The sequence below is a fragment of the Solea solea genome, chromosome 1, assembly GCF_958295425.1.
Source record: "Solea solea chromosome 1, fSolSol10.1, whole genome shotgun sequence".
NCBI lineage: Eukaryota > Metazoa > Chordata > Actinopteri > Pleuronectiformes > Soleidae > Solea > Solea solea.
This window is the reverse complement of record NC_081134.1, coordinates 34321103-34333682: the sequence shown is the minus strand read 5'-3', so window position 1 is coordinate 34333682 and position 12580 is coordinate 34321103. Positions and strand designations below refer to the sequence as shown.

At 48.0% G+C, this 12580-nt stretch overlaps 1 protein-coding gene across 4 annotated transcripts in view; it reads left to right on the top strand.

The window, feature by feature from the left end:
- Nucleotides 1–11851, top strand: part of dlgap1b (discs, large (Drosophila) homolog-associated protein 1b) — a 118209-nt gene extending 106358 nt beyond the window's left edge. For 3 of the 4 annotated variants that reach the window (XM_058631292.1, XM_058631302.1, XM_058631284.1), the window contains exons 9-14: nucleotides 3934–4313; nucleotides 4405–4484; nucleotides 7755–8173; nucleotides 10190–10281; nucleotides 10804–10956; nucleotides 11435–11851. In XM_058631292.1, the coding sequence (XP_058487275.1) occupies nucleotides 3934–4313; nucleotides 4405–4484; nucleotides 7755–8173; nucleotides 10190–10281; nucleotides 10804–10956; nucleotides 11435–11650 (1340 nt within the window). In that variant the 3' untranslated portion in view covers nucleotides 11651–11851. Of the gene's footprint in view, nucleotides 1–3933; nucleotides 4314–4404; nucleotides 4485–7754; nucleotides 8174–10189; nucleotides 10282–10803; nucleotides 10957–11153 lie in introns of all 4 variants that reach the window. The other variant, XM_058631310.1, reaches the window with a different exon arrangement.
- The last annotated feature ends 729 nt before the right edge of the window (nucleotides 11852–12580 follow it).

The window sequence follows — 12580 nt, the reverse complement described above, 5'->3', positions numbered from 1 at the left end:
TAAAACGCCAAGCCCTCCTAGTAAACTTCGTGTTGCTGCGTGTCGCCATGGCGACGCATTCACAAAGGGCCTCCAGCTGGTTTCTCTGCGAGGGTGCGTGTGTGCGGACAACGGACAAATGGACAGAGATGGAGCAGACGGAGCTGGGCAGCAACTCTGATTTACCCTCATCCCTCCTCCTCCTCCTCCTCCTCAGTCATGCTCCGCTCTTCTTCTCTCTTCACTGTTCTCTGCCCTCTCCCCTCTGGCGGACCCTCATCCCAAACACTGTGCAGCTGGGCTCAGCTGTCAATGTTCCCCCATACCGACCGCCCTCTTCCCCTGGCCTTTGTATTTGTTTGGATGGCGGTGGATTTGCCCTTGGCCCCCGCGTGGGGGAGCCCGTTCCTGTTAGCGAGCCTCCTAAACCGAACCGTCTGCTCTTTGAAGTGGCCTATCACACAGATTGGAGATTACAAAGCGGCCGCCTGCCTTCAATCTGTCCGGTAATATGAACACGATGGTTAAAAGAAAGGAAATGGCTTACACCTATGCAGACGCATGATGTGCAGAGCCCAGATATAGATGGTATATAGATATAAACAGGCCTGTTTTTGTTCTGACGGCTGGTGAAATGAATGTAGACTTTGCTTTGTCTCACGGGAGGGAAGAGGGCTTTCTTTGATATTATCAAGTCCATGGGTGAGGGGGTGAGTGGGGGGGGGGGGGGGTGCTCTGCCAAGAAGAACTGCTATTCACGCCAACTTGTCGGCATGAGACTTTTAAAGCGTTTGTCAAAAGAGGGATTTTTTTGGCAAAGGGCCACGACAGAGTTGTGTCATTCACAAACTCGTCTCTTCTTAAGGATGACAATGCTCGCAGCAGGCTACACCTACTGCCTCTCTGAGGAGCGCCGAGATGAAATTCCACAACCCCACTCCCATTAAGTGAGGAAGTTCTTCCCACTCTTTGTTGTGCAGGCACAAGAGAATATGAATGATGCCCCCCCCCCCCCCCCCTCTCTCTCTTATTCTGCGATCAAAGCCGCACTAACCTGATATTATGGTGACAGCAAAACATTTTTGAGTGGTCCTCGGTGTGTATCAGAGAGTTTTTCCACATTCTTCCTTAAGGGTCTGGTGGAATCCTGCATCGCATTCCAACTCCATTCTGTCCTTGACTGTCTGTGTGTGTGTGGGAGGTCCGGAGCAGTGTTGTTCTCTAATGTTTTCATGGCTGTGAGAGAGAGTCGAACCGTTTGCTTATCTTTTTTTTTTTTTTGTGTGTGTGTTGCGGAAAGTGGAAAAGTCAGCCCCCGTCTTATCAGGACAGTTGTTTTGGTCCGATGTTTTTCCCCCTCACTAGAAGTGGGAGATGTTTTCTTTAGGGAAAAAAAAAAAATGGTGTTAAAAGTGTGACGATGCCTTCACAAACACTTTCATAGGAGTCATTAGAACGGGTCGTGTCACTGTTCAAAACAGCTCGTGATGGATGGTGGAGTATATCAGTGGCAGGAAGTCTGTGGTCTGCCTTGATGTGGAGAGTTTGAAATGTTAAGCTGGTTTGTGTCAGCGTTATATTTGTGCCTCTTCAGGCTTGTGTGCGCATGCTCGTAAGTGTGTGTTTGTGTGTGTGTGTGTGTGTGTGCGTGGGCATGTTCTGACTCTCCAGTGTGTTTACTTAACCTGTCTCGCCATCCGAAACCCCTGTCATTCACTGGTGGGTCTGGCCCTCGCGGTGGCATCTAGGTGGGACGCTTGCGCGCCGTCTCCGGTTTCATGCGGCTCTTTATTGAGCAGATGAAGAGGATTGCATGCCCATAAACGTATACGTTCAACGGGAACACACACTGATAGACACCCACCCACACACACACACACACTAGTGTGACTTTTAATGACTTGAGGGGATAGCAGCTCTGAAAAGAAGCTGATATTTGATCCTTTGAACCTCTGTGGCTGATAGGGGCAGGACCTCACCCTGTCCCTGTGTGCGAGCGCATGTGTGTACTCACTGAGGTTTTTTTTTGTGTGTGTGTGTGTTCTCGTGTGGGTCTGTACTCGGTGACCTTTCTTCAGATTAGCCCTGGATGTCACTCATGTTCGCCAGACATCCGTGAAAAGAGACAGTGGTGCAAATCACAGCACGCTCAGATGGATTTGGCACTAAGTCCCTTCATATATCCGGTGTCTCTCAAAAGAAATACGTGTGACGTATATGGCTATACAGTAAGTCATTTACTCAGCCTTTCTTGTGGTTTGTTTGGCTGCCATCAAAGACATTCATGTTAGCAACTCGGATCTCGTCCCAGTGCGGCACTTTCTAGCTTGTCAAAACCTGACTGAAATCTGGACTAGGGTTGTCCAATCACTGCAGGCGAGGGCAGGAGTGAGGTGAGGGGAGGGTGGTTGCAGGGCTGCGGATGACTCTGACTTAACCTAGAGGATGAAGTCAGCCCTTTGTTGGCCTCCAGTATGTTCGGGCCCCTCTGTAGCTGTCAGCGAGATGGCAAGAAAGCCACCGACATCCCGCTCTAATAGTTTTAGGCATGGCTGCTCACGCTGGGTGTGGTTAGCAACAGTTGTCCGCTGGTTCAAAGAGCAGCCATCGCGCCGTGGTAGGATGTTTGTCTTTTGTAGGGATTAAAGCGCGCCAGGAAACCCGCTGTCCTAGTTTTGTGCGGCGACCTAGTTCTGAGGATGGCACCAGGAGAAGGAGATTCCGAGGCATAATGTAGTTAAGGGGTTGGCTGATGTCGCCTTTCTTTAGACAGACCTTTTCCCTTTTGTTTCCCTTTCTTTTTTCTTTCTTTTTTTTGTATCTGTGGGCATATTTCTATAGAGACTTCCAGACTTCTGACTCAGGTTGTGTCAGAGGCTCCATTGTCTGGGCAGAATTGGTCACTGTAACCTGAGAGAGAGAGAAAACGAGAGAGCACAGGCAGACAGAGATAGCGTGTTATTGATCTGAGCCATGCTTTTATTTATTTATTTATTTATTTTTATATCTATTTGCTCGGATTTTAACACAATCTAACTTTTTTTTTCTTTTTTTATATATATATTATTCTGAGCCCTCCAGTTGCCCTTTAAAATATCCCTTCCACACTGTGACCATCATTTCACTCGCTGCTACGCAACTACGCATGCAAACAACAACAAGGGCTATGTGCAAGCACCATTAGATTGTTCTCGGCGTGTACAGTAGTGTGCACTGGGCTTAACCATCTAGATCAGTGGGTCAAGTGGCTGACATACTAATCCTATTACTAGATGAGGCTGTGATTTGTTAAAGTTGGCCCTAATCTACTGTCCATTTTGACTTTGACGCATGGACCTGTGTCTTCCGATGACGCCATATGTTTCACATATAGCGCGCGGGAGCGCGCTATATGTGAAATATAGCGCGCTCCTTCGCGCGCTCCTTCGCAGACGTCTGCTCTAAAAATGTCATGCGCTCTATGTACAGCTGTGTTTTTATTGCCTTTGTCACATACACAAAGGCCGTTACCATGACCAGGAATTCCTAAAAACCAGCAGCCAGGGAAGAAAATAAATCAAGTTTATAAACGTTGAAAGTATTGATCAGAAAATGAAACAAACATGATACGATTGATTCATTAATTAAATAAATTTAATTTATTTAAATAATTAAAATTTGAAGGAAAGACATCCTTGATGACTGTATTATGACATCATCACAGGAGAGCTTGTTTGGTTCAGGAGCTTCAACTAAAAATGAAAGCAAAGAATAAAAGCCAAAAAAAAGAGAGAAAATGTAGTTTTTCAAACCGCATCATTAACGCGTGAATAAATTGCACGCTTGTTGTGCAAAGGCGCACATCACCGCTGTTCCCTCAGGCTGTGCACGACTACACAAGTAGTACACTCTGCTTCTTGATTCTTAAGGTTTTTTCAAATCATGCGTTGTCTCTCTTCTTTTGCTCTTCTCCAGTGTCATCATGCATCACCACCTACAAGAAGACACCTCCCCCAGTCCCACCACGCACCACCCCGTCCAAACCCTTCATATCCATCACAGCCCAAAGCAGCACAGAGTCTGCCCAGGATGCGTACATGGACGGGGGCTCCGGCCCTCGGACAGGCATCAGCTCCCAGCAGGGCCTGTCCAATTCCACAGAGAGCATCGACAGCATGAAGGCCCTGACGGCGGCCATCGAGGCGGCTAACGCTCAGGTGCACGGCCCTGCCAGCCAGCATGTCACCAACAGCACCATCACCATCACTGCCACCGCCTCTGCCGTAGCCCAGGTCTCCACCGACAGCAAGGCTCAGAGGGAAGCCCTCCGCAAGTGCCTCTCCATAGGGATCCAGGTGTGTGGATGCACCCGTGGCTTCAGTGGAGGTTATGTAATAGAACTGTGGCACGATTTCTCACAGTGTCTCCCCTCCATCCTCATCATAGGTGGACCCAGAAGAAGAGGGGCCCACGGAGGAGCAGTCCAAGTTCCAGTCAATAGGAATTCAGGTGGAGGATGAGCGATGGTGAGTCAAGGGGGGGGGGGGAACGGGAGAATGAGTGGGAGGTTGTCATCGTGAAACTGGATATTCTGAAGGGAGGGATGAGGCGGAGATAGCGCGAGCAGGAAGAGGAATTATGGAGACAGAGAGGGGTTTGTAGTGTGCAACACAAGCTTTTGCCCCCCTGCACTGGCTTCCAGCAGCAGCTGTCCCCAGTGCAGGGGAGGGAGGTTGGCCTCAGATCCCCCCACCCCCCCCCCAACCAGGGGGGGCCCCAAGTGACAGCTGGGCCAGAGGATGTGGTACAGGGAACATGGAAGGTGGAGGGGGTGAGTTGACAGCCATCTGTTGCTCCAGTCATTGTGATGCAGGCTACTTTGAGGTGGTGTGTGCTTGTGAATGTGAGGGAGGGAGGGAGGGAGGGAGTTTTATTGGGTTTGTTTAGTTGTGAGTAGCGAGAGACTGTCAGTCAGCTACGTACTGTACGGTCTCTCCTCCTGCAACAAGCCTCCACTTTGACAAGTAGTGAGCACGCTGATTCTCAAGCTCACACCCCTCCAGACGGATCGAGGCCTCCACTCAGCTGGGACACACAGACATTTATGGCTTCTTTGTCTGCTTTTTTTTGCGTTCGCCCTGTCAAAACAAAGACCTTCTGTTTTGTTTGGCGAGGGAAGTTCGACTAATTTAGCCACGCCGCTTGGTTTGTCATGCCGTAGCCAAGGCGCGCTTCAGGAATTCAAAGAGACATCACGTTTAATCAAAGGTCACCGAGAGGGCTGAGTCCAGCGCTTTTGGAGCACACACACTCGTACAGTGTCAGAGAATGTGAGGGGCTTTCTGGAAAGGGGGAGGTCTCAGCTGACTGACCAAGCACTGCGTTCCTGTAGTTGCCAAGCAAAATATTAACTCATCCAGACACTCTCTGGTCTTCTGAGGGTTGGATGTTGGATGCGGCACTGCAGCCTCTGCTTTACCCTGCTTCATGTTTGGAGTAGGCGGGACAGTATTTTTGTTGGTACATGATTGATTGTTTACCTGTTGGCATGTGTGTGTGTGTACCTGGGAGGTCCAGGCATGCTGGCCCCACATTACATTTCCAGACAGTGACAGTGCCAAACTCCTACAGCCTCGCTTCAGTGCCCAAACTGCCTTGAGTGTGTGTGTGTTTATATGCAGCAGCATTCTCGGGTCATAACCTCATTTTTGAGTGAGGATTAACTAGCGTACGAGTGTAACAGAGCTGTTCAACTCAACTTTGCACTGTTCAGACCTGTACACCTGTGTGACAATATGATTTTGACGACGTAAATAGTAGTAGTTCACTCATACAATTGAGGAAAATTGAGCAAAAAAAGGGAATTGGACAGATTATTTTAAGGCCCTTGCTTATTTAAGATTTGGAGTCAGTGGTCAACAGATGGCTTTGCAGTCACAGGGCATTGCTTGTGGTCCTGTAGTGAAAAAACCAGATGCACAAGCATCTTGAAAAGTCAATTTAAAGGACAGCTCAGCCACCCTGTTCTTTTGTTTTTGTCTCAACTGAAGGCTTTGTCGTAAATATCACACAAGTCAAAGAGTTTTTGGTGCACGTGCAGCTTTTAAATGTCAGTTTCCAGGCATTTCTTTTTATACATATATATGTGTCGCGTCATGTTCACCACATGGATGTAAATAAAGCACCATTCCTTCCTCATGTATTAGTTTCTTTTGTCCCTCACCTCAAATTTTCCTCCTTAAAATGCCCTTTCTTGTTCCTTGGCCTCCTGCCTGATTCGTCTGTCTTTCTGTCTGGGTTGTGTTTGGCCTTGCCCGTCTCTGCCCCTGCAGGAAGTTGTTAGCGGGCTGATAGAAAGCAGGCTGAGGTCATTAGAATTGAACACCTGCTTGGAGGAGTTACTCTTTAACTGCTCTCGACACAAACACTCGCAGACTCGCCGGAGTGCACACATGAAGAATAGACACACTCTTTTTGATCTCCACCAAGCCGCTCCCTTGTTCTTGCTCTTTTTTTTTTTTTTTTTTTATTCCTGTTCATGGAAGAGGAGAGATGAATGAGAGAAGGGAGCGGGAGGTAGAGATGAATGGGGAGTGAGTAAGAGGAGGAGGTTGCGTCCAGAGATGGGGCTGAAGCAGGCGTGATGGAGCTGTGATCATTTGTGTGTGTCCTGCTGCAGGCAGGTCAACCTGAGGTTCATGCGCAGGAGGACAAGCAGCTAATGGAGGAGCAATCACACTTCTTCTGGCAGGGGAAACACAGTTACCTTACTCATTTGCAACCTGTTAGTCAGGCACTACATTAACCCAGACGTGACTAATAATAGGATGGGTGTAGGAGAATTTTCGATATTTTATTAGCTCTTTAAATGCTCCTGGGTCAAAATATCGATTTGTTATTGATATATCGTCGATAATATCGATATTTTAATTACAAATTTAGCTGCTTTTGTTCTTTATGCACTTTGTTCTCTGTCATGAAGTAAGTAGTAGACAGATATTGTGAGGTATCGCTCTATGATTGTCTTGCGATATATTGATTAGCACAGAATCGTTGTATCGTGATGTTATTGGTATCGTGTATCGTGATTCCCGCCCACTCGGTGTATCGGCACTGTACATTGAGTTGTAATGTGGCAGTGATTAGACTACAGGTTTGTCCAAGCTTGCACACCATTCATTACTGAGGTGGCAGGCTGCTCTATAGAATGCAGCCAATTTGTGTGTGTATGGTGATTTGATTTATGCACATGAGTGTGTGTGTGTGTTGCACGTAGCTCGCAGAGAACTTGGCTAAGGCTGCGCCAGAAGTGTCACAAAGCATCTTAGTCAATGGCAGCGCTGCACACCAACCTGTGGGGAAGGATCCCAGGTGTGTCTGATGTGTACATATGTGTGTGTGTGTGTGTGTGTGTGTGTGTGTGTTCCATTCATCGGCCTCAAAAACAGGGTTTGTAGTTATGAGACACGACTGCATACTCGGCTGCTTCTGAATGAGCCAGGTGACAAAATATCTCCCACACTACAAAAGGTATTCATCACAATCAGTGGCGAGATCACTGTGATCTTTTCAAATATTCCGACGTGTGTGTGTGTGTGTGTGTGTGTGTGTGTGTAAACAATTTTATCTACACTAAAAGGAAGGTGCTGCCATGACTGTACAGTATTGCTGCAGAGCCAAAGTGACAGCTGACTCACATGTGGCTGAGGAACCTGCAACAACTCCAACAATCCTCCTCCATGTAGTCAAATTAAAGAGCACAACCTAACCTAACTCCTTCCTGTCGTCTCTCCCAGTTACCGCCGGATGACCCGCTCCAACAGCGTGACCACAGCTGTGCAGGCCGACCTCGACGACCCCGCAGACGCCTTAGAGCTGCCACCGCGTCACTGTGCCACCATGCCGCGCCAGCACTCCCGCGACGCCGCGTCTTCCTCCACCGTCAGCATCCAAGGCTCGGGGAACCACTACCACGCCTGTGCCGGGGACGACTACGGGGAGGTGGGGTTCGACCCGTCCATACTGCCCCCTCCGGACCCGTGGATGGACAGCGTGCCGGAGCCGGAGGCAGGCGCTTTGGAAGCTGTCAGCAGATCCGTGTGCCCCCGCGACGGCCGCTGGTTCCTTAAGCTGCTGCAGGCCGAGACGGAGCGCATGGAGGGCTGGTGTCGACAGATGGGGCAGGACGAGATGGAGAACGAGCTTTCTGACGAGAGTGAGTCGCATCACAGGGTTTAAATGGCAAGAACGCCTAAACTGAAGGCTACATTCATACTACTATGTTCTTTCTTTCCTGTTGCGGCTAGACCCTGCTCTCCCCACTACCCTGGTGTCTTTAGAGCCCTGAAAACAGAGATGTTAACCCTTAGAACACAGAGCATTTTGGCTGCTGTTTTCCATTACGATGTTTAAACATACAGTAATTACAGAGGCTATAAGAATGTGCAATATAGTGTCTTATATCCTTTTTTTAAGCACAACCTAGAGCAAAAAGTACTAAAATAATTTGAAATCGGATTGAATTTGTGAAATGTGGAAATACGTCACAGTTCAAAGTTCACTTGGCCTTTTTTTTATGAACCAAAACAAAAGAGATACGGTCTGAAAAGCCACTTTATATCACTACTAAAAATGCAATATAAAATGAATCATAACATTGACTCAAAAAAAAGCCTGAATATGTGACCTATAAACACACACACACCCAGGATGTCCATATAAGGAGTTGTGTATTATTCCCACGGCAGAAACAGGCTGTGGCTACATTTTATTTTGAAAACCCGCAGAGCGCTGCGTTTTTGTCTGCATGGGCCAAAACGGAGACATTGACCTGCAGTTATCTTCTAATCGCTTCTCATCAGCCACAAATCCACTCCCAAAAAAAGCCTCCTTAAGCACTTCCTTTTCATCCCGTCGTCAGTCAAATTATAGAAGTACCCGTCGTTTTCTTGTCAGTAGAACTTTTTTTTTTGAAACTAAGCAAACGCAACGGCTGAGGTGAAAAGTGATGCTCAGTGAACCTGAATGGTCACATGATATACATTTTTAGGTGTGTGAGTACGGACTCGGGTTACGCGTGACACACGGAGCTCAAATTCTCATCTGGATGCAGATTTATATATGGAACTGATTTCCATAAAAATGTGGCAGTGTGGATGTAGCCCGAGTCTCTCTGATTTTGATGGTGCTGAACCACAATAGCTGCTTGTTCGTTTCTCAAGCCCTCTGGCCTCCACTGACATACCGTGCATACTTATCAATAGGCAGCTACACATCTGGCCTCTACATACAGTGTGTAATGACCTGTCATGCACACACACAGTCAACTGTTTTCTTATAGCAACTATTTCATTTCGATGCAACACACACACACACACTCTGCAGTACATGTCTATTTGTGCTCATCTAATTGTTTTTACTTCCGCGCACATAGCAGACGGAGGGAAAAAGAATCCAGCCCGAGGCAGTGAGAAGTGTATTTGTACCTGTCCTCACCACACAGCTGATTTCCCGTCTTACCAACGCTGTCACTGCTGATGCAGCCCTGAGAGCGTTGTTATGCTTCCAGCGAAGATATTCTCTCACAGTTCGTGCAGAACGGGGAGGAGGCTGTCTCAAGGTTATGTTTTCCCAGATCTCATGCTGCCATGTGTGAGCGCACACGCACGCATGCACACGCGCGCACACACATCTCCTTGAGGGCTTGTGTCTGTAGTGCAGATTCATTACTCCCCCCTCTCAGTTTCACATCCCATTCTCTTCATGTTGAGTAATGTGTGCATTGACAGTTCCCCTCCATAGGGGCATGCGAGTCAATAAGACTGACCGGTGGAGTCAGGTTTTTGCAGCGCAGTCGTCTGGGTTTTTGTGAAAGAAATAAAATATTAGGTTCTTAAAAATGTTGCTTGAATTGACGGGAACTAGACGGCACGTTCACGTGTCCTGCAGATGTGGCGTTTTTTTGAATTGCGTGCGCGTGAAGTTTCTATTTTGGATGTCAAGCGTAGTTTTTAATTTTCCGTGCATTTCAGTAATGACTTCACTTCCCCCCCGAATAGATTCCTGCTCCTGAGAGACACGTGTAAAAAGAGGGGTTGTTGCATCTCCCGCTCTGTTGCGTTAGCGGTGCAACATGCCTGCAGTATGTGGCTCTGTGAGTAATTGCATTGTGAATTCTGTGTGTGTGTGTGTGTGTGTGTGTGCATGCATGTGTGCCTGCGTCTTTCTGCAGTCCTGGGGAAGATCCGCAGTGCAGTGGGGAGTGCCCAGCTGCTGATGTCCCAGAAGTTCCAGCAGTTCCGGGAGCTGTGTGAGGAGAATCTGGTATGTGTCACCTCATCCTCTGCATGCTCCAACCCCCCCAACCCCCCCAAACCCCCACCCCAGCCCCTCGCCTCCCCCCCCCCCCCCCCTCGCCACAACACTGACATCATCCTGCACAAATCATCCTGACAGGACAGACTAGCGCTCATTTACTATGCATCTGGCGTGGAGTGTGCCTTTGCACACCCTTACTGTCTTACACGTACAAAGGAGAGATCCTGCAGTGGGAGACTGGAGGCTTGTTTTTTTGTTTCGTTTTTTTCCAATAATGTTGTGTTTCTTTGCTCATGAAGTGCTTTAAAAGATTCTCAGTGAAAGTCACACTGCAACACATGATGTTACTTTGCTTCAGCAAAGTCTCGCAGTAGAAACGAGATTTTAATCTAATTGCGACTGTATTCACTTCAAACCTATGGAAAAACATTGCGTAGAAAACAACGTCATTTACTCAATAAAAGTTTTAACATTGAAAGTGTGAGAAATATTCTAACCAGGTCATTTTGTGTGATTTCTGTGTCTCAGAACCCAAATGCACACCCAAGGCCCGTCTCCCAGGACCTGGCCGGTTTCTGGGACATGCTCCAGCTGTCCATCGAGAACATCAGCCTGAAATTCGATGAGCTCCACCAACTCAAAGCCAACAACTGGAAACCTCTGACCCCCCCGGAAATTCAGGTGCCGACTCTTTGCGCGCACACGAGTGTCGCGTCCGTTGGACTCACGTTTTAACAGCTTTGTTGTGGAATGCCTCACTCACCCGCACGTTTGCCTGCACTGCTGCACATGTGTCCACGCTGTGTGCTGTCATGTTGCCTGCCTGACGTCAACACCACCTTGTGTTTGTGTGTTTTGTTCTGTCTCGTTGCTGACAGTGAGCTGCTTGTTGAGAAGCTACACTGCCTGCCTGCCATGCACCGCTGGGGCCTGTCCATCTCCAATGGTCGCTTTATTACCTCACGCAATGACCACCGACAGTGCTCTCTTACCCCACGCAAACCGGATGCCACCGCGAAACCGTAACCTCGTTCAGAGTTGCATGCCCCGACATAACGCCGTCAACAGCTACAGTGCTCGTTCTCTCTTTCTCTCTAACCCTCATGCCAACTGGCTGCCGTACTCTTCTGTCATTAAGACTATTTGTCATCCCGTCCAGGAGAGAAGGATGCCGCCCCCCGTGCCAAAGAAGCCCCAGAAGGGCCACCCTCCCCTGGCGAGGGACCGCTCACTGGAGAGCTCCGAGCGCCAGCGCCTGGAGGCTCGGAAGCGCCTGCTCGCTGCCAAACGTGCAGCGTCAGCGCGGCAGAGCTCGGCGACAGAGAGCGCAGACAGTATCGAGATCTATATCCCGGAGGCTCAAACCAGACTATGAGACACATGTACCCAAATACACTGTCCCCTCCACACAACAGCACTGAATGGTGAGGCTAGGGTGCTAATGTTAGATATAATATATTGTTTTGGTGCAGATTACTGTGCGGCCGAATGGAAATTGTTTTGAACAACAAATGTACATTTACAGTATTTATTTATGTATTTATTTATCTATGTATTTATGTACTCCCCCACCTCCACCACCTTTTTCCTCATTTCCTACTCCCAGCTTTGATGTAGCACTGCGTCGTTTCCTCCGTACCACCACCACCGCCGCCGTTCCCAAAGAAATCGCTTATTAAAAACAAAACAAACAAAAAAAAAAGAAATTCCCATTTTAAAAGTGACCTGATGATACACTAGTGAGCCAGGTGTAGCACAGCGAGTGCAGTCCATGTCGTTTTTGTACCGCGAGGTGAAAACATCAGGAGGGAACTGTCAGGAAAAGGCAGACGAGGAAATTATAGTCTCAGTTTCAGCCATCTGTCAGAAAATTGGCCTTTCCGGTGGTAGGAGGCCTAACCCCCGCAGGAGAGGTCAAGGAGGTTTTTGCTGCTCCAGGTGAAGCAAGATGTGACTTTTTGAGTCTTTAATCTGTGTGTGAGAGATCACGTCCGTGTGTATCTGTCAAAAAGTGCTTCCTATTTTTCCCGGGGCTCGGTGATTAGGTAGCATTTTCGTCAACAAGTAAACAGACGTGCGTCCCGTCTCGTTTTAAAACTGAGCAGAACGTGTTTGTAAAGAAAAAAAAAAGAATAATAACTTTGAGTATAATGACGTGACTTGCATGCTGACACATTTTTGTTACAGGGTTAATCCTTTCTCATGTCACATTCAAGCTCAAAACACTTATATTTGGTACAATACTGGTAGTTGTACTAATACTGTATTTTACTATGTCACTTTTGGACAAGAGAGGTTTATCGAT